Below are 25,335 nucleotides of genomic sequence, written 5' to 3' on the forward strand. Positions count from 1 at the left end.
TGAAAATTCAAGAAACTCTCAAGAGTAATCACTTCTGGCATCCTAACGAAATTCTACACATACCACAGAGCAGTACATTGCACTGAACATGTAAACTCATTTGAGTTAGAAAAACATTCTCATAGGAAGGCATATAAAGTACTGCCCCTGAAAAGAACCAAAAGGTAAAACACCATTACCTCTTATCACAGCAACAGGATTGTAAAAGCAAGTCTTAACTGGATGACTTCAGCAGATCTATTTTTACCTGGTATGATACAAGCAACACCAGAAAAATACAATACAGATTCTTACCACACAGGAAAGATAATACAGCTTTTTATGCTGGAGAAAAAAAAATTAATAGTACAAGATAACCATCTTCCCAATATTTAGAATCATCAGTGTCATTTCTGAGCTACTCACAAGTACAGAAGAACCTCTGGACAGTGCTATACATTACATAAGTTTATCCTCTTAGCTCCTTACATGATGCAAAGGAGGTTGGAATACCCAACAGAAAGTACTATGGAAGTGGGAGATTAGATATACGTTTAGGAAAAAACACTGCATCATACTGCCCTGCTGCACTTCCACCAATTTTCAGACCAAAATGTTTCATTAAAAATATTTGAAAATACTTTGGGAAAAGGAGGAAATCAATAAAAACAGGTAAAATACTGATCCCATATGATAATTTATCTGTTGACTCCAAAACGGTCTGAACTCCAAGATGCCCATGGCACACAGCAGTAAAACAGTGGAGTCTCCTGCTACCAAGAGTTTTTATGCAAAACACTGTTCAACTGCCATTTCAGAAAGGTCAGTAAGCTCTGAACAGCTTCTAGATCCTTCTTGAAAGAGAAATCCTTCATGCTAACAGGATTATGTGCTCTGTTCTTTCTAGCCTACTTCTACACATTTCATTTTCCCAGAAAATGTGTTAATCCTTCAAGACCTAATAAGCCAAAGAAAAGAAACCAACACACATACTCCCTCTTAAAGTTTAAACAAACTCCCTGCCTACACACACCTCCCAACCCAAGAAATTCTAGACAAGTAGATTGCAGCACTGCTTTACCAAGACATGCACAGGGGATGAAGGTCAAGGCCAAAGCCCACTGCTTAGTAAAACTGCAAACAAGATTCCACATGGCTGCATTTTTACCAGGAACTGCTCTCAGATGTTGTCTGAGCCTATACATTCAGGTGTTAATACAGCTGTTAATTTAGGTGCTTGCTCCCTTACCAGTTTGCCCCTTCAGCCTTCCCTATAATAGATAAGTTACTCACTCTAGAAATCTCAGTCCTGTGTAGGAAAAACATTCTGTTTTTCTTAAGTCTGAGGAATATAACTGTAAGGCAAAGTATGCAGAAAAAGGCATAGGACAGATTGCAAGCTTTGAAACCTTAGCCAGGAACTTCAAAAAATGTTTAATGACTATCAAGCTTTTTTGTGTGTGTGTGGTTTTTGTTTGTTTTATTAAACTGAATTTTATTAAACTACAAGAAATGTAAAGATGGTAATAGATTAAGAAAATTATGTGCTGGGCACTCTAGAAATAAAGACTAGCACAGGTACAAATCCTGCAAAACCCTTTATGTGATGTAAGCACAACATTTAGAACTGAATATTTACAGCTTAAAGTACAGTATTCATACAGTGAGAAAGGTCATAGGATTTACATGAGTTACAGAAGGCTTTTTTTTTTTTTTTTTTACTTTTTAAACAGTAGGACATTGAACAACTCCGTGCTGAAATGGTTTAAATGCATAAGGCCAGAAACAGATATTTCCATTACAGTTCATGTAATTACAAAAGTCTAATTGTATAACACAAGTCTGATTTACCAGCAGAGAAACAGTTTGCTGGAAGTTATTCCACTATAAATCAGTTTTCATTTATATAAACTGTCTCGAAGTAACAAGTAAACATTAAAGTACGCAGAACATTAAGTATATTTACAGGTTCAGTGCACTTCAGATTTCTCAACAAGGAGGTACTGAAACAGCAATAAAAAGTAGCTTTGATTATAATAATACAAGTGGCTTGACTTAAACAAAAAAGAAATCATCAGCGCACATTAACATTCTTATGGTGATTTCATGAACATTTACCAAAACACTAGCAAACAACACTTTATTTTCCTTTACCACCAGTGCTTATTGGGTGAGAATCAATAAAACTGAAAGATAACAAAAGAATTTCCTTGTTAGCATTCAATTTCACGTTAGTATACATGAAGGAGACAATTCTATTGTAGAATCCATTTACACCACATCTGTACTGTCTGTACAATCTTTCATGTTTTAAAATAAAAACATAAGCAATTATAAATATTTTAAAGTATTAAAGATCTCATTTAACGTCTAAATAAAGATTGCTGGATTTTCAAGACTGAAGTTATTTCAGGAAGAGACAATCCAAACGTTTATCATGATTGCTGGACTGATTTAGATCTCATATGCCTTAGTGCTGCTAGTAGACACACACACACCCCACATCTGTCATTCTCAGTCATACTCAAGCTATTAATGATTAGAAAATAAAAATGAGAGTTCCCTCCACATAAATTTTCATGGACGGAGATACAAGCCAGATTAAATACGCATGATTAAGACTGACAGGCAGTGAACATACCCACAAGCCAACTACCCCAGCTCACTGCTCTCAGACTTATCTACGCAATATATCTCTGGACATACTCAAGATTCAGTGACTGCTGCAGAGCCCTGGAGAAACAGTGCGACTGAAACATGATGCAGGAAGAACTGCAGACAGGAAGTCACCTGAAGAGCCTCAGATCATACCCGAGATGCTTCCATACAATTTCACATGCCTGCCTCCTACCAAGACCCTACTTAGATGTCAACACTTAAATGGGAAACAAAGGTAATGAGGTGTTACTCAGATCTTACTTTTAAAGCATGATTTTGTTGCTATGTAAGTTACTTGTGTCTTGTTAGGTGTCTTGTTGCCAGCAATGTTTAAAAACAATTTTAGACAAGTTCTCAAAATAATCAGGTGATCCTGGTAAGTGTTCAAGTCTGAGAACATAATAGATTTATTTTGTTTAAAGTTATATTTAAGTAGTTGCTATGAGAAATTAGAGTTGGCATCTAAAAAAGCTGCGTAATGAAAATAAATACTTTCAGTCATTTATAATAAAATTAAGAAATGTACATTACACTCAAACAGGTAACAATACTTTAATGGATTACTCCTTAGTCACTGTACAGTCCTGAGTATGTTTCTGCAGGCATGTTAGGTCATCATTCTTCCCCCACAAGTCCATATAACATATGCCATTTGGAAGAAAGTTTAATACTTCTGAAAAGCAGTATCTTAACTTAGCTTTGGTAATTATCAGTGCAACAATAGAAATCTTTCATTTGCTTTTCACAAACCAATTAATTTAAGGCAGGCACTGTTGTTATTAGGATTCTTCCATCACCTTTTGACACTGATAGAGCAGACCATCTGGAAGAGCTGAACAAGGCGATCTGAACCACAAGGCCAGCATCCCTGAGTATGTACGACAGTGCAGCAGACAGGGCACGGATGGAAGCAGCTGGCATGCCAATATTCCCTCATTACCTTAGAACAACAGAGGTCACAGAAAAAAATGAAAGAACAAAATGAAAGAACAATTAGATATAGCTATAGTATAGTTCACAAAAACTATTTTTCTCTCAAACTTCTGTTCTCTTCTACTCTCATCCCCAAAAACGTATGCCTCCTGCATGTAATTCCAGATTCATTTGTAGAATTGTTTCATTCCCATATTTTTGCCCTATCCAAAACTCTTCAGTGGAATAGTTTGCTCCCTTGTAAAATCTGCTGTTTGCTGTATACTTGTACCTTGCTATCAACCTTCACAAAGGTCTGAGTAAGGCCAGTGAAGTCCTTAGGAGAGCATCCCTGCATTTACCATACACCCAGATGTTCACTGCCTTGAACTGTAAAGTACCTGCTTCCATAAATTTATTTTCCTAGGAAAAATGGTTGTAAGCAACCTTACAGGTTTCACTCACCTATAATATCTACTATGTGGAGTTTCAGCTTCTGTTGCAGCGTACTCAGAGCTGCTGAGAGGGAATCTTGAGAAGGCAACATTTTTATATTCTGTTTCACATCATTGGAAAGGGACAACCACAGCTTCCCAAAGTCTTCTGTAGTCATTTCCATTGGCCTAAAGTTCAGCACAAATCACAGTAAAATAAAAAATTCTTCTGAATAAATTTGGTCTCCTAAAAATAAATTCCATATCCAAAAGCAACTGAACAGAGCAAGCAACAAACAAATGCAGATGAGTTTAAGGAAACCGCTGCTCTTCCCAGCTTATTGTTAAAAAGTTTCTATTTTTTTAAAATTTAGAAATCTAAAGCAAGGAATAGATTATTCTATATAAGTAAAAGACCAAAGTGAATGACCTTGAGATACCTGCCCAATGAAAAAGTTCATCTAGCAAATAGCCTACTGAAAAAAAGACTTCTCCCCCCCACGCAAGAGTTGTCTACTTTCTCACGTAATGTATGGGACTCCGCAACTGAAATAAGTGATTTGAGTACACACATTTATATTTTGTGGTATTTAAAAACAGCATGCCCTTCTTACCCTCCTGTTCATTTAGTTCTCAAAACCACATTCCACGTTTCAAGGCTATTCCAACCTGCAGCTACAGTCAGCATTCTTTCTGGGTTTGTACGTCTTCCTGGATCACCACCACCCCCCTTTTTCTTTTTTTAAAGTATGAAAATAACAAATTACTATTATTATTAGCAGTAATTTCTGTTGGATTAAAATTAGCTGCTCAAGATGAACCCTTGTATTTTCATAGTCAATACCAAAACCATCCTGCACTTGTCTAATACTTACTTGAATAGACACACTTTTTTTAAAACTGCAGCTTATTTACCTGATGAAATCCAACAATGATAAAGTTACTGAAAATTCAAGGCAAGATTCCATCTCTGACTGATAACTAATGGAGCCAGGAAGAATTCCCTGTGTACAGATTTTGTCCATCCAAACATATTTCTGGCAATGTTCCACACTCTGAGCTTCAATTACAGAGAACTGGTGGGCAGGACTCTCCAAAATCTGCATTTTCAAAAGGAATGTAGAATATTTCAATACTGCTTGTCAAGTTGTGGAAAGGGCTATGGTACAGCTATAAAACTGTGTAAGTGCTTTTTATTTCAACTGATTTTTCTTGGACTACTGTGGCCAGCAAACAGAGCTACCATTCCTCAGTTCTCATCAAGGATAATCATTAGCATCTACAAAAGCATTATGAGAATTAAAACTGAGGAAATTGACCTCTTCTTGCTATTTGACCCTTTTTTTTTTTTTTGAGTGATTGCTCTGAGAGGCAGAACCTGAATTCTGTAGTTCAGTCCCAAACTAAACTAATATAGAAGAGCAAGAAGCATTGCCACATACCCAAAGCAGCTTCAATTATGTAATAAAAGCAGAATGTTGAGAAATCATCCCCAATAACGAGGATAACTTCAAGGCTGCTCAGCAGTCCTTGGCCTCTCCAAACAAACTAGCAACACAGACCACAACCATAAATACGTAGGATATTAAACGAATTACTAGGAAAAAAAAAACAAACACTAGATGTTCATTTCCTATCAATACTATGGCAGATTTATGTAAGCTAGAAATCAGAAGGAAAAAGGCTTCCTAGCTGAGGAACTGCTAATTGGTTAACTCAATTATAAACCAAACATTTGACTTAATTCTTGTCCTGTTATCACTTGCTGAGTGTCTACAAAAGGTTTTATAATTCTGTCCTTCTTCCAGTAAAATTCATGGAGTCATGCCAATATATGTTTCTTAAACAACTATTAAAAAGTTTCGTTCAAGGCAATCACATGCTTTTACCAGCTGTATTTAAATCCCAGATATAGCTGATCTCAAAATAAACTGACTCCTCTCCAACATCAACCACATGCGTAAGAACAAGAATGAAATATAACTGAGGTCTTTGAAAAGAAAACCAAAGCTTCACAATTTTATGATGCAGTTTTTTCCTTCACATGTCTGCCTACCAGATAAATACAAATAATGACCGCACAAGCCCAACAGCCACAGAAATAAAGTTAGTGATTTTTCTGGCAACTCAGGTCATACCATTCTGAGTGTTCCTGGTTAGGCTTGCATTCAGTTTCAAAATCAAGGAAGAAGCTGAATTCAGAACTGAAGAATCATACATATTTGTTATAGAGAAGCAAACAGTAGGAAATGAAATCAAAGTGAATAAGAAAACTGAGATGCTAAATCAAATGACATTTTAAGTTTAGTACTGAGACTTCTTTCACTACCCTTTAGGAGATAAGTAATAGCCATACCACAGGTTTTAAGGCCATTTTTAGAGAAAAAGGCACATCTATTATATTAAACTAAATATGACACACTGAAATGCAAACAAAAGCAAAAAATTCCAAGTAAATTTGAAATAATGGAAATTAAGTTTCTTACCTGAAAGTGTTCTGCTTTTTCAAACACTAAGTTCACAGCATTAAGTGCAGAACCCTTTTTATTTGAAGCAAACACAGCGAGCAACAAAGAGTCATCTTTCCACACCTTACATAAATACAGAGCTAAGGCATCACTCTGACAAAGTTCCACTACTTCGGAGTGAGGGAGCTCTTCTAGTTCTTTTGGTAAGGAAGGGACCGACGATGTTTTGTTGGCACTTTCACACAAAGCACTTGAAGAAGGCTGAAAAATTTCAATATTACTATCAGCAAACAAAGACAACGGTGATAGCCTACTATCTGAAAGTCTGTCATTCAGCCCAGGCTTTTTAAGGGACTGAGGTGTTTCAAATGCTAAGTTATCTTCCACAGTATCTGAAGAACAGAGGGAAGGTTTTCTTAATCTTGTGTGTTTATTTCCCTCACAGTCTTCCTTGTTAACAGGCACTGTATCAAGTAAGGGACCAAAAGTTGAAGCATCACTGTTTTGGATGTCTGATGCCTCCTCACTGTTTTGGGTTTCATTTATCTTTGATTTTCTTTTGAACTTCTGAGTAGCCACGTCCATTTTCCCCATCTGAAAAAGAAAAAAAAATGGAGACGGAGGGAGCTCCCAGCAATACGCTGTGTAACTTAACAATGAAACAGAAGCAGCAAAGGCAAATAATGACCAACAAATCAGTTCAGATGACAAATACAAACAGACTGCAAACATGTTAATGGATCTAGTAACAGGCTTTTGTTAAATTTTTTAAGGGGTGTTGGATTAGTCTATAATGCAAGAATGATGCTAGGTTCTCCCCAACAAATTGACAGTTCTTATTAAAAGCAGCTACGGGTAAACATTTTCTGGTTAGAACAATAAATAAATGCCAAAACGTGAGTGAAATAATTTGATAATGCTAGTCTTATAAAGATTACTTAATGGTGAATTCTTCAATCTTTCACATTATTATCATACATAAAGGCATTGAAATAGGATGCCAAACTAGCTTTACAGCCAAATGAGTGCCAGCAGCTCTGTGCAACTGGGGTCAAAGAACAGTTGTTAGTGAAAACTGAAAACAAAACCTGAAGGTAAACAGAAGGAAGTTCTAGTCACTGAATGAAATCTACTTCAGAGGTTGTTTGGTCAAGTAGCATCCAACCAGTTCCACGTTCGTAACAAGTTATCAGATTACAAAGGTCATTTCATAGTTTTTCACTGATGTGGATCATTCACCTAGCTTTCCAAAATGCTGATTTGATCTCTATTTGCATAAAAGTATTTTTAATTGTAAATAATGTTAAATACGAACTTCAGGCTGGTAAGTCACAGAAGAATCACTTACCAGACTGACACCAGCATTTGATCCCAGCCCAACAAACAATGTCGATGCTAACTGCTGCTTTTCTTTTTCTTCCTCAGAGAAGCTGGAAACTTGATCAGACTGAGATGCAGAAGGATCAGTCACCCGTCCTGCTAGTAAGTTGTCACAAGAAGCAGCCTGTGGCTCATCTGGTTTCCCAGCTTTGCTTTCTTTCTTTGGAAGATAGCCTTCTTTGCCCCACAACTTCCTTATTCCCTCAAGTTTCAGAGTATTTGTCCTAAAAAAAAGCAAACAAAACAAGACTGTGTGAACATCATTTTCATAAAAGCATGCCAGCACTCTGCTCTAAACACCATCTGCAGGTTTGATACTCTGATATACACAGGGAGTAGTGGAACACAAATGCTTTTCTATCTGCATAAAGTTCTATGTTAATAATGTCATTCATCACTTAAAGCATCCTGCAAATGCAAATACAAACTACGCTATAAAGTAGGCATAGATACCTTCAGCCAGTAGTAGACTGCATTTGTCAACTCAGTTTCAGATTACTTTTATAACATGCTCGAATAACATTTTCAGAGTGAATACAAGCAACACAGTATCTGTATTTCTCTCCAGGAGAAAAACTGTGGGAATCTCTAAGTATCTTTAAATAGTTCCACTGCTGATTCTTTAAAAACAATGTAAGTTAATGTTAATATAAGAGGCTGAAAGTTATGAGACTTAGAAAGTATTTCTTGTAAGATGTGTTCAAGTTCTTGTACAACCTAAACTCCAATAGAGGTAAATTCAGACACAGGCTAAGTGCTGCAACTCTTTCACCTAAAAGCCTCGCTCATTTTTTTTTACACAAGCTGATTGAAAAACTCAAGAAAGGTTCCACAGTTTCCTGTATGCCCATCTACCAGGGTATAAATGATGTAACTAATTTTTATGGAACTACAAAGATAGAATTTATTTGTACTGTTCTAAAACTTAAGAGTATCTTACACAGCAAATCTTAGCCTTATTTTGATCTAAGAAGGTTTCCTTAAAAGGCACATTACTTTAAGCACATAAAAAGCAAACGTGGCCTATAAAAAACTGAAAGAATCCAGAAGAAACACTTAATCATCAGTTAATCCTGTCTCAATTTTACTGCATTATCATTTAACCTGTTGCTCATGAAGAACATGAAAAAACAGTTTAACTGTGTTAGCCTATTTTCTAGTTATTTCAGTGAAGATGCTATCCTACATTTCTTCTTACATGATAGAAGTTTGCAAGTTAAATAGTATTCTTTAGTTCCATTTAATGAAGCAAAGAGGCAGCAAAGGCATATGATAATGACAAGGACATAAGTTTAAATGTATTTCATTTAAAATGAAAAGTAACTCACTCTTTATGCCCAGTCTCAGCACTGTTACCCGACGTATCAGACCCAAAAGATAAACCAGTGGGGGACTGTCTGCCAGTGATGCCAGATGAGGACACACTTGAAGCAAATGATAAACCATAAGGTTCAAAATTCAGAGCTGCAAGACAGACAATCTTTTAGAGTTATAGTAAGGCACAAAAAGGTAAGAATTTTTTTTTTTTCTGAAAATTGATATGCTGTACATATCTCAAGCTTCCCAGTCAGGATCCTATCCTCATTAAAAACAGATGTGTCCACTCTGAAGTAACTTCCATTTAGACACAAAAGGATGTATCTAAAAACATGTATTGATTTGGTAGCACTTAATTTTAATTTTACCATTTTAATTACTACAATTATACAGAACACTTTTTTAGTTTAGTATCTAGTTTAGTATCACTAAAACAACTGCCAATCCTTTCTATTTGTAGAGCAAAATACTGCACCAGATCTAGATAAATAAGCTTTTCCACTTGTTCATGCACCTACGTAACACATTTTTGAGTCCACAGCAGCATGTCCGTGTATCACCATCTGTTTTGCAAACATTCTTGACACCTTGGGTGATAACTTGCTTTCAATAAGACTGGAAAATCAGGATGCAGGACCACCCATCTTACCCATGCTTTACCAATCAAAATGTAGTCTGAATACCTTCTAAAAATTGTTTTGGACTATAACTTAACATAAACAGTCACTGTTATGTAAGAAGCAGAGCACAGACTCTTGACTACAGCCCTGAAACTACTAATGGGTGCACAGTCCCTTTCTCTTATCTCCACTCAGCCCTACACTTTTTTCTTCCCAAATAAAGAAACAAGGCAGAACTGCTGCGCATCTGGGATGAGAAAGGTCTGCTGACAAAGGAGGAGACAATACTAAGTACTAAGGAAGTGTCCTGTTCCATAAAAAAAGCAAGAAGGAATGCATACGAGGGGCTTTGTGATAATCAGCAGCCATATTCAGATTCAAACGCTACCAACCTGTAAAAATTGGTTAACTATAAAGAACGTCAAAATAAACTTAGCAAAGTCACCTTCCATAATATTTATGAGCATTCTTCCTAACCTCTATCTTACCTCCTAGATTTCTAAACCAGTGGAAGATGCTAATCAACACTTGTTATTACTGAGAAAAAACAGCAATCCAATTTAATTCTTACAATGTTTTCACTGCAAAAATGTAAGCACACTGAAAACAGTGGACTGTAAAATGGAAGTTCTGCAGTCACCTTTTTCCTGAGAAAGCTTCTCCTCTTGTCTCTGGTGATGAGGCTTATATGGCGCTGCACCATGGCTAAGTCCCTCAACCACAAACCCATCCAGAAAAGATAAGGAAGCATCTACCTACGCAGAATTAAGAAAAATGAGAAAGCGATGAATATATTTCCTATACACAAGCCTGACGTTACCAGAAGAAAACTGTCTTATCAGCAAGATTAGGATCTTCTGTCTTACTTCCCATACCTACTAGTAAAGCTGCTGTATTCCTCAGGCCTATGAAAATGTTTTATGTACAGAAATTATTAAGCAAGTCTGTTGAAAAAGATTTGTAACTTAAATTAGCTCTTCCAATATTGACTTTTTGTCTAAAAAAGTACAGAGGGGAGTTTTCTCAAAATGGCTGACCCACCATTATATGAAAATATTGAAGTCAAAAAAAAAAGAGAGACCCATTCTTAAAACACCAGCAGTATCAATACTATTTTCCCTCATTCCAGTGCAAATGTTACTAGTTTCTAAATGGGAAGCAAAGCCTTTTAATCAGAAAGCTGTACCATATCACTAAAACAGGTCTACCTATAAAAAAAATCAATGTATGCAGTTGTAATTTTGTTAAAGCTACTTCAGCTTACTGAATACCATGTTCTGTACTTAATGATAGAGCCAAAGATTCATCACATCTGAAAAAGTATATTTCTCAAAACCCACTTTAAGGAGACTAAACACTGACGCTAGTCAGAACTGTCAAATAATTCATTTTGAAAACACCTTCTGCCAAATACTTAACCCCCTAGAACTACAAATTAGTTCAGGAACAACACACACTGCAGCTATCTTACCACCACATCATTGCAACTAGCATCAAATGGAAGCAAGTTTTTCATCAATACTTTGTCTTCACACAGATGCTTCAATTCAAAGGCATGTTGTCTCATGCAAGTATCTAGAGAGCTACTGAATTCTTTGATTAGTTTGTCAATCGTTTTAGAGCAGGAGGTGCGTGATGCTATCTTGGTGACTGCAGCCATAATCCATGCTTTAGTGTCAGAGGTAACAAAAGTCTTCTTCAGCAAGCTGTGTAGCCTTGTCAAAATAATTTCTGGATCAACATCTGTAGCAAGGCTGGAATATTCCCCCAAGACCTATGCACAATGAACAGAGAAAATACACACTTAAGACACAGTAGTGCATTCAGTTTTTAAGTTAGTATGTAGGAACAAATAGTAACACAAAATCCACCTCACATTTGAAAAAGTATCACAGATGCTGAAATAACTAATCTCAGAACTTCCTATTCAAATAAAAGGAAAGCAAGAGATCCTGTGTAAGGGGATACCTCTCTACCAGATTTGGACTCCTAGCATTTATTTATTTTTTAACATCTTTTTCACTTTAAAGCTGCCTACATTAAGTAACTGACCCATAGCAGTACAGCAGTCAGTACCACCATGCTGGCTCCAACTGCTCCAATCTGCTACTGGTTTAATCACTGGTGTATGAAGGTCGTAACTGCTTTCAGTAGCATCAGAAAAGCAATCTGAACATCCAAATGCATATCACGAAGGCATTCCAGTCCTACTGCAGAAAAACAGCTCTATCAAGCCTACACAATTGACTAAACTGTCTCCAAACTGCTTGAATGAGACAAGGTCTTAAACACGTTCTAAATGATTTCTCTATCATGGCAAATGCTTGAGACGATCTTTGTGTTTTTCTCTGTAGTTTCGAACTCCGAGTTTCTTGAAGATCAAATAGCTGTTCAAAAAGAAAGCTAAACAGTGATCAGGCCCTTACAAAAAATGGTTTGTTCATACTGCGGCCTCTTCCTTGGACGGTAGCTGAATATTAAACAAGTGCCAAAAAATACTATCACAGGACTCAGACAGTTAACTACAAGGCTAAAACTGCTTTTCATAACCGCATCTGGCCTAACTCTGATAAAGACAGAAAGGCTCTCAGCATGCAGGCAGATTCGTATGGCTGCTAAGCCATTCCAATAGTGAACTGCCTTGAAAGGGAGCACATCAGCTTTTTGATAAACTAGGACAAGTTAAATAGTTCTCATGCACCAGAAGAGGTCATTATATTTCAGTGTATTATCTCGACTTCAAGTAAAAATACAATAATCATTACTAAAACAGTTAAAAACATTTATTAAAAACATCACCACCTTTGACAGTTTGTTCACATCTGTGTGCTCAATTTTCACCATAGGTGTCTACCTTACCCAAATCATTACTTGTAGGAATTTCTGTGGATAGAATGTATTTTCCTCTTCAAGTAATGTTAAATAAGATCGTACTGCATACGTCCGTAGCTGTTCATCTTCTTTTCTATCATCAAATCCTAGAGAGGAAAACAATGCATATTTTGCTTGAAATGCAAATGCCACCTGCATCAACTACTATGTGTCAGTGTATTCTAAGAAAGCAAGCCAGACAATTAATTAACAGATATAATTCTTCAGAGCACTCGGTGAGTTACCTTCAGCCAAAAGCCTCAGAAAGTTGTTTGGGATGTCAGGATGCAGAGCATCACCTCCAACTGAAAACACTGCATTCATTGTTTGGATGAACCACCCATTGTCAGGGGCATACCTGTCCAGATGTTAAGGAATGAAGTGCTGAGGCATAACTTTTTTTTTCCTTTTTAGTTTGCTAATAAATACATCAAGTTGTGAATGAATAAATAAACAATAGAGTGAAAAAGAATGGTTTAAGCAGACTTCACGCAGTAGGGAGACATTCACACAAGGACTTAGTTCTGAAAACCTGCTCTATTTTGTTTCAAGCTCACACTTGTCCCATGCTAGCTTTCTAAAACCCTTTTTTTTTTTTTTTTTTTGAGTTTATCAAGTATTATTTGATCAATGATAGATGGGCTCTTCTTTTCAGCACCATTTTGCTGTTGTTTTGCTGAAGAAAAATAAACATTTAGAAGTACTCCATAGAAAGCAATGTTGCTTTTTATATATTTAAAATTTAAACAGCCTTTGCTAACTCTGGAGGTTAAGAAACATTATTTTTGTCTATCCTCAAACAAATCCTGAAAATGCACACCACTGAATGGAAATTTTCAACAGTACATAAAAATGAGTACAGCTTGTTTGTTTGCTGGCTGTTTTGTTTTTGTACTACCGTCTGTGCCATACAAATGGAATGGTAAGGTACTTCCCCACTATAAACAGCTTAAAACCCAAATATCAGACAAGAATACACACAGAGAATCAAGCAATGGCAAGTCTCACAGCAATGCCCACCATATACCAAACGCCTAACCATCATTTATCTTCCATGCATAGTTGATCAATCTTTATTTACATGAAAATGTTATCTTCAAATCTATAAACCAATGAAGAGTTATCTAGCAGAGAGATCATTCTCACAATTACAGAACAGCACTCAAAATAGCAATGAGGCATCTCCCTATACAGTAGCACAGGACTTCCAAGTTTTAAATTACAAATACAAGGTTTAAATACTAAACCCCAAAGCCAAAATGAAGAATTTTGAGTGCTATTACTCCCGGAGAAATATAACACTCTAGTCATTTTTATACAAATTTTCTTTTGCTTATTTTTTTTTGCATTTGAAAGAGTGGAAACTGCACATATAACAACTTGATTAAAAAGATCACAAAAGATGCTTTGAAAGGTACAAATGTAACAATTGGCTGAGCTCCGACTCAAGGCTTCTAAAAAATAAAAGGATATTTCTCAGCAAGTTCTGCTACTTTGCCAGCTAAGGTGACGACAGCATATTCTTCCTTGCCTTCTCTTAAGTAGTCAAGCATCTTCTGAACTATGACAGTCACATTCTGTCCATTTGTAATTCTATAAAGAATCTCTAAAGTCTGAAAGAGAAAGCAAAAGATTTCATTGGTTCTGATGACTCAAAACAGTAATCAGGCAAAACAAAAACACCTTAGCACAATGCCAAATTGAGCAACTGTCTTTACTTGGCAAGTCTTAAATGAAGCATGCTTCTTACCTGCACAGTTTGTCTCAAGTACTGATAGAGAGAGCAGTTATAAACAATATTAATGTGACACAATATGCTTCTTACACTATTCGTTTTAGAAAACTTACCACCCATCTTACACAGTAACTTCATTGGTTGTTTTTTGAAAAATTCACTGACCTCCTTTTTAATAATAGGATCTGGGTGGTCCAGACATTCAATTATTGTCATCTGGTGCTGAAGTGCCAGATTAGGATCCTGCTGAATAACACAGGTCAGAGCCTTTAAACCTAGAATATAAGCGATTGAAAATTATATACAAGAATATGCACCATTATGGCAAAACTGAAAACTTGTTAATGAAATCATCCTTACCTAAGTATTTCAAATTAATTTTGGGTGACAAAACAAATTTTCCAATACACTTGGCAGCCTTTTCGAGTAGTTCAGATTTGGGGTGAATTGTATAAATTGTTTGGACACATTCAAACAAGATGGCTAGGGAAAAAGAAGCAAATAGTATGTATTAAATAATTCTATTATGTAAAACTTAACAAGCAAACAGACATACACACTAGTATGATAAAATTACAAGACTGAATGCAGTCCACTTAATATTTTAAAGCAGTCTTGTACCTTACTCAAGTGTCTACTTCCAAAGAGCTGAGTAACCCATAATTTCAGCTTTTAAGCAGATACTTTGTACACAAATACATTTCCTTTCTGCAAACAAAGGATATTCTCACTGTACATACTCCATTCAACTTAGAAATACACAGCTAACACTATAGTACAGATTTAATTACATATCCTAACAGCAGATATATTCCTTTTCTCATAATCCACTAATATAAAAGAGCAAATCATGGTCATTCTTGTTTAGGTGGCTGAAATATTACCACACACATGCAGTGAAGCAAGAAGAGTTTGGCAGACAATTTGCCATTACTCAAAAAAAAGAATGAACTGAGAACAAAGTAGAACATAAAATGGCATGGGGACCAGTTCAGGTGTATGTTGAATCAAAATTTTTTGCACAAAAGCAACATGCACCTCAACTTTTACTGGGTGTCTGAAGTCCACAGAAGAGATTAAATTCTTACAGAATCAAAAAAGAAAACAAAACTAATACAACATTTTAGTTACAGTGTACAAAAGTGTTTGAGTAATTTAAGTGATTACATATTTCCATCACTTTGCATTTGGATCTGCTTTAGCTCATTGACTGTAACAAGGAACTGCAGTGCTGAACTAAACTGCAGAGTACCTGCTTATGTAATAACAGGATGAAAGACCATCTCCTTTTATATATATATTTTAATATATTTTAAAATAATTTAATACTTAAATATTACTATAATGATTGTTATATCTATTAATATTTCTTCATTCTTGTATTATAATATAATGAAATTATTTAATATTGTTAAATTAATATTATTTGTGGTATGTATATGTATACACACGTATACATATGCACAGACACTGATTAATTTGATTAGTCTTTGCCACTCCACATACAACTTTGTCTTTAGAAGTTCTTCCAACCTTGAAGTCTCCTATAGTAGCTCAAGTGAGCAGACTGTGACAGTCTTTAGATTACGGATTTGAGGCAGAATATTTTTCAATAATTCATGATTTCTTAGTTACAGCAGTAAACCTAAATCATCACAAGAAGAGAAATGCTGTTCCTGAGTTTAAAAACTCTGCATAGCTGAGAAAAAGGTAGAAGTGAACTGAACGATGCACAAAAAAAATATTTAATCCAAGTTAACTGTCTACAACAACCAAGAAACATACAATAACTAAGAATTTTTTGTAAAAAAGAATAATCAGTTATAATCTTCTTTGATCTGGTATCACTGAGTAATATTTTATAAAGAGTTGATTGCACGTGAACAAGAGTTACTTATCTAAATTCTGTCATTGAATAAATCATGATAAACTGCTCACTTTGGCACCTTAAGCACTTAACACAAGTCTACAGTTTAACTTACTAACTCCAAGTGCAAACTGTCTTTATTATAAGGAAACATTCTTCCCAGTATCTTGTATGTTCTTGTCTCATAGAAGCAATAAACTGAATATACAGAACATATGACAGGTACTTTCTCACATATTATTTACTACAAGACAATACTTTCCTCCCTACACTCCTTTTTGGTGGAGCTTACACAATGTTCAGAAAATAGGTACAAAGCAGGCATTACACTAGATCTAGAGTTCTGGTCCACATTCCCCTTTTAAAGTCAGTTATAAAACGTCTCAAATTTCCTCTCCATCCCATCAGCACAGGTACTTTGGCATCACCTATGGGGCTTTACTTTAACAATAAAATAACGGTATTGAGCTTTTTTTGTCCTTAATATACTGTGAAGCGGCTCCCAGGTGTAGGGCTCTAGAACATCAGATCTGGGTGCTTAGATGCTCTAAGGTCTTGCAGAAGGGAAGGCAAAGAAAAATCCAAATAAATTACTCTGCTTCTTATTAGAAAACCTTAACAATGCAATTATTCCTTTTGATTTTGTTCTAGCAACAAATACAGCTTTCCCTGCAGAAAGGATAATGAAATGAACATAGTTTTAAAAAACTCTAAACTGAGATGTGTGCCAAAAACACCTTTTCACAGGCACTGCTATCACTGAATAAAAACAACACTTCCAGAATTAACTGTTGCTATAAAAAAAGCCATATACAGCTGTAGAGAGCTGATGCTGTCACTTGCACACGTACTGCCTTTCTTAGAGCAGAGAAAATATCAATGGCTGAAGATCTAAGCATTTCTAATAAACAGGACTGTGTCACTAGGATTTTTCTTTTACTATTTATTTCAGCTTGGACAATGTTGAGAGCTTTCATGAAGAAGCTAATTTCCTATATTTAAGGGCAAGGGCAACACAAACATAAGATAAAGGCCTTTTAGTCAAGACAAATTCCCTCTAAATAAGTATGTTTTACTTCAGTAATAAGAAACTGCTGTTCAGAAATATATTACTTGTTCTACGATTTACTAGTCAAACACCTAAGAATACATTTGTTGTACATTAAGAACAATTAGATTTTTCAGAAGTGCTGCATATGTATTTAGCACGATCAAGTACTCATTTTCAACCTTTCCAAATACTGGTAATTATATAAAAGACCCTCACCCACCATATGTAATATTATGATTTATTTCTGCTCTTCTTAAAGATTCATCCAGAACATCATACATCAATTCGCTTGTCCTGTTTAACAAGAAATATTTAAAATTCTTATTTGCAGCATGTAGTCTTAATTTCCAAACAGCCCAAACACCAATATTAAAATCTGCAATGCAAATTATTTGTATCCACAGATTCAGTTTAAGATGTTAGAACTCTATAAGCTATCTCTAAATGACATACAACGTTTGCAGCTTTCAAAAGAAACATTTACCGTATAACAAGAAAAACTCTTCCGTTTTACCATATCACAAGAAAAACAAAAGCGTTGGGTAAAAAAAAAAAAAGGAAAAAAGATCACAGATAACTAGGCAATCCCGAAATTATACAATTTTTTAAATTATCTTTACTGTGGAACTTACCCAGTTGCCTCATAACCTAGTAACATAATTTTCAGAAAATATATTTCAATAATATTCCTTAATTAATTGCATAGCCAATCCAGAAGCTGAGAAACTAATTTCTCTATTTAAAAAGTATCTTCTCAATGGTTAATAATGAATTAATGCATAAAAAGTACAACTCTGAAATCCTTTTACAAAAAGACAGAAAGGTTGTCTATGAGATACTGTTCATAACTATATTCTTTGTGCATTCAGAGTATTAATTACAGAGAAAGACCTGGTTACCTTGGATCATCTTTTCCTAACAGCCCTAATATTCTTAAAAGCTGAATTTGTAACCATGGCGCTGGCACACTGTGATAGTTGAAGTCAATAGGAAGCTTGCCTCCCACTACCTGCTTCAGGATCATTACAAAACTCTCTGTCAAATCCTTATATCCAGATGAGTTTTCCTACATAAGAAAGAAATACAATTCAAATACTTTAATATAGCAACTCAAAGTACAATATATAAATTGAATACAATCAAAGTGGCCAATATTTTACTTCTTTAAATCAAACTTCTACTCTCATCCCTGAACATCTACAAGCTCCTCATTTTAAAGCATTTGTTTCTTGCACTTTTGCAAAAAAAAAAAAGTGAATTTAACTTCAAGGCAATGGAAAAAAAAAATTACAGTCAAATTATTTCAGTGAACCCTTTAACATACCGCAGAAGTTAATCTTGGTCTCTAGCTAAGGATGCAAATGACACTGATCATTTGGATTATGCAAGAAGTCAATCCGTCAAACTAGATTGAGAGCTAGTGTGAACAAATACAACATATCCATGATCACGTAAGTTAACTTGTCTAACAAGTACACTTCTGTAGCAAGATTTTGCTAAAAAGCTTCTGTACAGTATAGCGTGCTTCAAATGAAGAAACATGAATAGCTGCTGGGTTCAGATGTGCTTCTAATTCTTTGCCTACCTTAATCATTTCAAGATAAATATGCAAAGAAGCAGCCATGACTCCAACATCCCTGTCACATAAGGCTTTCCGGAACTTATCATGAATATGCTGGACTTGGTTAGGAGCAATGAGATAGAATTTATATAAAGCTTGAACAGCCTTTCTTCGGATAATTTCCCTGAAGAGAAATGAGATTTACACAAAACAAAATCAAGATGTTGTGTCCTTTAAGTACCTGACTTAGCAAAACAACTTGCACTTCTTATTTCTACAGTAAACTTACTCATAGTATGTTATCTGCTAGGTATGAGATTATATAAATAATCGAATTAAGGTTATGCATATCTGCAAATATACTTAAACCAATAAGGTTATAGAAAGAGCTTTATAAAAAAACCAAACAAGCAATGACAGGATCCCAGTCTGATTCTCCGCTTATTCTACAAATACCTACATATATTTGTTAAAAAGACTCCAGCAGACAAGGTAAATTACATTTACCTATCAAAAGCGGTTATTAAAAAAAATACCTGTTCAGTGCTCAGTCAAGGGTGCAAATAAATGAGACAAGAATAAAAGAGAAACTAAGAGGAACAATTTCTGAAAGTAATGACAAGAAAGATCAAATCAGAGAAAAAACATCAGTTTACTAAAACCACCTACAAGCTTAAGCTATTCAACCTTATGAGGCCACTTGCAGTTGTGTAAATGAATACGTACTTCGAATGTTGGAGCTTGTCTTCTATTAAGGGAAGAACAGCTGGAATCATCTCCCGTGGAAAGATCTGGCTGACAACAGTTAATGCCATGCACACCTCTACAAGGTTAGTGCTCTGTAAGTCCTATTACAAACATTGAAATAAGACAGTCATTCTTCATTTAGACTTCAATTTTGTACAGACATAGCCCAAACTTTTTGCAAGAAGGCTGGATCCAGCTCACCTACAGCAAGCATCCTGCTGCCAGCCATGATATTGTCTACTTGAAGTGTCATCTCTCACTGAGCTAACCAGGCTCTTTCCCACTTTTATACAGTAACAAGCAACTTCTCACACTCACATTATAGAACTACATTCTTATTCTAAATTTATGTGAGATCAACAGAGAGCTACAATCAGCATTTGCTTACTGAAAGAGTTTGATGATCATAAAACTAAACTGAGTCCCTAGTTGGAGAAGTACATGAGTCACTTTACATTGAAGTTAACAGTATTCTCTCTAGTGCCTTTGATCTAGCCCAAACAATTCATAAAGAAAAGATGAGCAAGCTCAGTAATAGTACCAATTACATATTTTTACACTCAATTAAGACATTATCTATGCCCTAAAAAGAGAATGCAAATTACACATGACATTCTACAAATGAGGAAGAATTTAAAAATTCCCTATCTGTCCCAAATACAACTAAAAATAGTAGATGCAGCTCATTGTAACCTTACATCAAAGGAAGCACGGATGGATTCATGAAACAGGATTAGAATTATTTTTCAAAACAAATTAAACATGTTTAAGATTTCCAGCTCACATCAGTATTTACTCCAGCCATTTACCACAGTGAGGTTTCAGTGCTTGTTTTGGTTTAGCTCTTTGAGGACTCTTATTTCTCACTTCTTTCCATAACCCTACCAGTTTCAAAACAGATTTTTAAAGATTATGTTTCCATCACAACAGCAAAACAAGTACCATTTTCAGTTTATAAGTTTCTGTGACTTCTACCTACTGTGACATCAAAGTAATCACTACATATAAGGGATGTAAGTTACAATTGTTCCATGTACTAACACAGAAGATGACACCTATGAAATATTACTAGGTAATGGATTTTCAGTGTCACTCCAAAGCATATTTTCAGTTTCTCTCTATCAAAATAACTCAAAGAAGCCAACGGATACTTTATGTCAACTAAAAGCAATTCATTCCAATATGTATGCATGGCTCCTTCTGGAGTTTAAAACTATAAGCAAAGTTTGATGGTATTTCTCCTGGGTAAAATTTAAGAAAATATGGATTCAATAAAACGAATGCCAAGATTAAACAAAAAAGAGATATAACTAGTGAGTACACAGCTGAGATGCGTGGCTTAAAATGGAAGAATTGGTCCAAGGTTAGTTAACCTCCAAACCTTCAAAAGCACTGTACCTTCACAACTGTGTTGACAAGTAGAAGCAGCAGTTCATGATTTTCATGGAGAAATAAAGAAACAGCCAAGTAACCTATAAAAGAAATCAGCCTCCATTACTACTTACAATCAATAAGCAACTTCAAGATAGAAAACTTAAGCATGTCTGTAATACAAGAGTTAACTCAAAAAAAAAAACAAAGTAGTTAAAAAGCCACTGATGGATGGCAGTAGCTCATGTTTTAAGAATCAAGACTTCCTTTTCTTTCCAAGCAAACCTACTGTATTTAAGTTGCAGTAAAGCTCGATAAGTAATGGCTAAGAAACCACTTGCTGTGAGAAGTAAGATACTGTTAGGAGCTAGAGAGCAGTAAAGAACATCGTGAGAAATCACTTTCTACATAGTGAATGTCTCCTCTGCTGACAAAAGTATATTCCTAATCAAATGCACTTCCTTATATTTGTTTCTCTTTCTTCAAAAGATAAAGTTCAGTTTCGAATATAATTCTGCACTCCAAGTTGAACATAACATTATTTCACCACCCTATGCCAAAGCCTCCCTGGTTATTTATTAACAAAGAAGAAACAATTCCAAAAGCCCAGAAGAGAAGCCTACCAGAAACCTTTTTCTTCAGAGAAAGAAAATCCTCTTCCTTTCAAACTAAGGGAGTTAAAGCAGGGACTAGGAGAGTGTGTCACCACTCAGACATATACTGTAATTATTTGTATTAGAGGTGGATCTTAGTCAGGAAAGGCTTGGCTCTTTTAGGACTTAGAGATCAAAATGAACAACTTAAATTGTAGTGTCTGGACTATCAGACACTTGAACCTACCTGCTTGTGGAACTACGCTTCATCAGTTTAGCAAACCTGTAAAAATGTAGTTCACTTTCATTCATCGAGGCTAATATTGAGTAAGAGAATAACTTAATAATATCTTAATTAAATCAACTGACAACGGTTCCTTAAAGACCTTGGTATATGGCACCAAGAACAGACAAGGTCAACCTTATGTATCACACACAGCTGCAAAGCAAAATAAACAAACAAACCACATACACTCTTGATAACATCTTTTTGTCAGATCAAAGCTTAAGGGCTCTTTGTGTCTGGGGAACTTTAAGTCCCTTCATTTAAAAAAAAAAAGTTGCTTCACCAAAACCTACTTAAAAGGAACCCTAGCATGGCAAGGTCTCAAACTGATTAAACTGATTAATAACAAGACACACTGGTTCTTGACACTTACAGAGGTCATATAAAGTTTTCTTCAAAACAGCTTACCACCTGCCCTCCCAGGTTTGGTGAAGATTGAAAATCTTAGTCACTACCAGAGCATCTGTGCACTGGCTTTCATTATTCGGGGAAAAAACAACTTTAAATCATCACTTGTAACGCATTTTCTCAGAAACTCCAATACTTGAGTGGATGATCCAGATGAAATTCAAACAAAGGATATCAAACAAGCATATCCCGCAAGACACTGCCTTCCTTCTGTGTATGCAGACATAGTATTGCTTGGAGTTAAACCATTTTCTCTGCAAACAAGAAGAAATGTCTTCACTAGGCAGTTGAACCAGCAACTGCAAGAAATTCTCCAGACGAGACAGGCTCACAGCTACTTCAAACAAAATCTAGTCGAAAATGTTTTATAGCCACACGGGCAGGGAAGGAAATCAGCTCCATGAAAATTCAAAGAAATCTGAAATAGCCTTTCAGATTTCTTCAAGAACGTCTACACCTATGCTCTAAGGATCTCGCCATTTGACTCATTTCTTACAACTGTTTCTAAACTAAAGAATATTACAGTCACCAAAACAGATAAAAATATTTCATTTATTGCTGTTAGCAAAGTGGCCTTAAGCTCATTACAAAAATTCTAAAGAAATATCTGCAAGTTAAATGCTGGGAAACCAGTACTGTGCTTGCGGTAATTGTCTGACATCAACAGTTTGTTCTAACTTTGTACTCTAATGCTCAAAACAAAGTCTGATCCTGACAGAAACTCATATTCAGCTTAGATTTAGTTTTTAGCTGTGTTTCTTGGAAATTACTTGTTTATTAGAGCTGCATTTCAAAACACTGAAAGAACAACCAATGACTTATTTTCCCTTGCCTTCCATTATAAAAGTTCACAAACTAGGGATTTAGTTATTTTCAGAAAGAGGAAAGACTACAAAATGAAACCATGAAAGTAGAAGAACACTTTGAATAAGCTGTATTTTTACATGAGTTATAAGTTCTACGAAACTTTAAGAACACTGTTTGAAAACGTTACAGGGCTACAACCGCATACACGTACCAACTCTTTTCTCCAAAAGATTTCCTTGCTGTGCAAGCTTGATTGCATGGATATATCCAAAGGAAGATTCATATCCCAGCATTTCACAATAGATGAGTCTCACCATACATTCTTTCATCAGTCTCTGAAATACCAAAAGTAAATTATTGAAGGTTTCTAGTCAGCCTTGTTTCACGTTCTTCGCTGCTCTAATGGAGTGGAGGAGTCCGATATGTAGCTTCATAGACGTTTCCTATATATACATTCACAAAACCAGGGTGTTTCTAATTTTTTTGTTGTTGTTATAAACATTCTTTTGTGAATCAATAATGATTTTTGACCACAACAGCAGAACTCTCCATATAGGTCCCTCAAAGCTGTTATCTAATTTTGATTACCATGCATATAATCAACACCAAATTATAACTTAAAAAATATTATGAAATTATCTAAGTGTTAGATATCACACTGTTAACGCAATCTTTAACCAGTCACTACACTACTGACCTAGGATGGGTTACCACTATATATGAAGTAAGACTTTATTTTTTCCTTCAAATCTGCACTAATTAACCCAAACCAGACATATACATCAAGTCCTAGAACTCAGACGTGAGCAACAGCACATACGACAAAGCAGAGCTTCTTACATTGCAAAAACTACTTATAAGAACAATGTCAGACTGCAGAGAACATTATTTGATAGAAATACTTCATCACACAACTTTTTTCCTACATTATTTGAGAGCACAGTATGACCTGACTCTGAATATGATATTGTCCCAATTTGTTAATAAAGAATAGAATGACAGTACCCTCACTATTTTAACCAGGCTCCAAATACATTGACATCTGTACTTTTTAATGGTGATGATTATGTGTCTATGCTGTAGATAATCTGTTCACAAGGCAAAAAGAGTGGGGTGCACTGTTTCCTTCGCTTTGTGTCCACTGCTCCTGCAGACTAACAGGACTTACAAGCGTAGTGGTGGGGGCAGAAACCATTGCTTTCAAACTGGCTATCTCCTGCTGGATTAGCTTTTCTTCTTCCTAGAAAAAGAAATTAATCCTACTTTAAACCTTACATAAGTTTGGAGGCGAAACATGAAGTAAATAATGGTTATTCATTTACGAGGATCTCACAGGCTGCTCAGCACCAGCGCACCCTCACCACTGAGGGCAGAGCCACGCTCCCTGCTGCAGGCACGGAGCACCGCTGCTGATACCCACCCACGTCCCACGTCCCGCCCCGCAGCCCCCCACGATGTGGGGGCACATCCACCGCCGGGCTCGTAGCCCACCCAGCCGCAGCCCCGGGGACCCGGAGCCTCTGTGGGGCGAGAGGGAAGGAGGAGGGAGCAAGGCCCCGGCGCGTACATGCTTGGAGGTGAGCGCCGTGATGCTCCTGATGAGGCTGCCGAGCCGCGAGGTGGCCGGCAGGCGGCCGGGGCCGGCAGCGGGGTGCTGCGGGCCCAGCAGGGCGGGCAGCGCGCTCAGCGTGCGCTCCACCACGTCGCTCATGGCGCCGCCTGCCGCGCCGCCCGGAAGTCAGGGGCCCGGCCCGCGACGAGGCCGCGTCCACCTCGGCGCCCGCTTCCGGGGCCGCCCCGCGGCGGGACAACGCACGGGGCCGCCAGGGGGCGCTGCGGCGGGAACCGGGGTGGGAGGGGCTCGGTGGGCGGGGCTAGATTGTGGGCGGGGTGGCGGTGCGCGGGGCTCGCTGCCCTGGGGGGCCGTGAGGGGAGGCCCCGCCCCTTTTCCGTGCAAGGGGCTCTCCGGAACGAAATTCGCTCGTTTTTTTCTCGTTTTTCTCTCAGCCCAAAAGAGCTTTGGTGGGGGCAGTGGTTGGATGGATTTTTCTTCTAGCAGTGGTGGGAGAGAAGCTGAGGTGGTCAAATTGCAAAGAAAAAATCTCTGGAGAAAAAAAAACGGAGAAAAAAGATTCTCCGTCCCCAAGACACGGCAGGTAAAGAAACCGTGAAGGTGGTGGGAGCCAGGGGCTGGCTTCCTGTCAGAAAAACAGCCGAACAGGGGCAGGCTGAGGGCAGAAGCTTTAAAATTGTTAAACTTGGTGTTTCTG

At 36.6% G+C, this 25,335-nt stretch overlaps 1 protein-coding gene across 7 annotated transcripts; it reads right to left on the reverse strand.

Moving 5' to 3' along the window:
- Window positions 1-1,564: 1,564 nt before the first annotated feature.
- AP4E1 (adaptor related protein complex 4 subunit epsilon 1) lies at window positions 1,565-24,839 on the reverse strand. Of its 7 annotated transcripts, none has more exons than XM_080607101.1 (21): window positions 24,633-24,839; window positions 24,234-24,305; window positions 23,277-23,400; window positions 20,999-21,072; window positions 19,580-19,701; window positions 18,878-19,037; window positions 18,192-18,358; window positions 17,513-17,586; window positions 14,735-14,857; window positions 14,540-14,649; window positions 14,113-14,252; window positions 12,885-12,997; window positions 12,628-12,746; window positions 11,240-11,542; window positions 10,409-10,523; window positions 9,160-9,295; window positions 7,800-8,055; window positions 6,470-7,045; window positions 4,899-5,083; window positions 4,015-4,172; window positions 1,565-3,577 (listed from the first exon to the last, which is right to left on the reverse strand). In XM_080607101.1, the coding sequence occupies exons 1-21, from the start codon at window positions 24,774-24,776 to the stop codon at window positions 3,417-3,419; spliced, it is 3,432 nt and encodes a 1,143-aa protein (XP_080463227.1). In that variant the 5' UTR covers window positions 24,777-24,839; the 3' UTR covers window positions 1,565-3,416. The 7 variants fall into 7 exon arrangements, with proteins under 7 accessions (XP_080463227.1, XP_080463228.1, XP_080463232.1 ...); XM_080607102.1 differs by having other exon boundaries at window positions 24,071-24,305; window positions 24,633-24,709; XM_080607106.1 differs by lacking the exons at window positions 24,234-24,305; window positions 24,633-24,839 and adding exons at window positions 21,812-21,847; window positions 22,395-22,512.
- Window positions 24,840-25,335: the final 496 nt, after the last annotated feature.

This window comes from Anser brachyrhynchus (assembly GCF_964034855.1).
Source record: "Anser brachyrhynchus genome assembly, chromosome: 11".
NCBI classification, from domain to species: Eukaryota; Metazoa; Chordata; class Aves; order Anseriformes; family Anatidae; genus Anser; species Anser brachyrhynchus.

Bases quoted from the DNA above. Each gene is read 5' to 3' on its own strand.
- AP4E1 (XM_080607101.1), bottom strand. From the start codon at position 24,776: ATGAGCGACGTGGTGGAGCGCACGCTGAGCGCGCTGCCCGCCCTGCTG. The intron at 18,359-18,877 runs GTAGGCAAAGAA...TTTCTTATGTAG, and splicing joins TTTATCTTGAAATGATTAAG to GAAAACTCATCTGGATATAA. The intron at 7,046-7,799 runs GTAAGTGATTCT...TTTCTTTTTCAG, and splicing joins CAAATGCTGGTGTCAGTCTG to ATGGGGAAAATGGACGTGGC.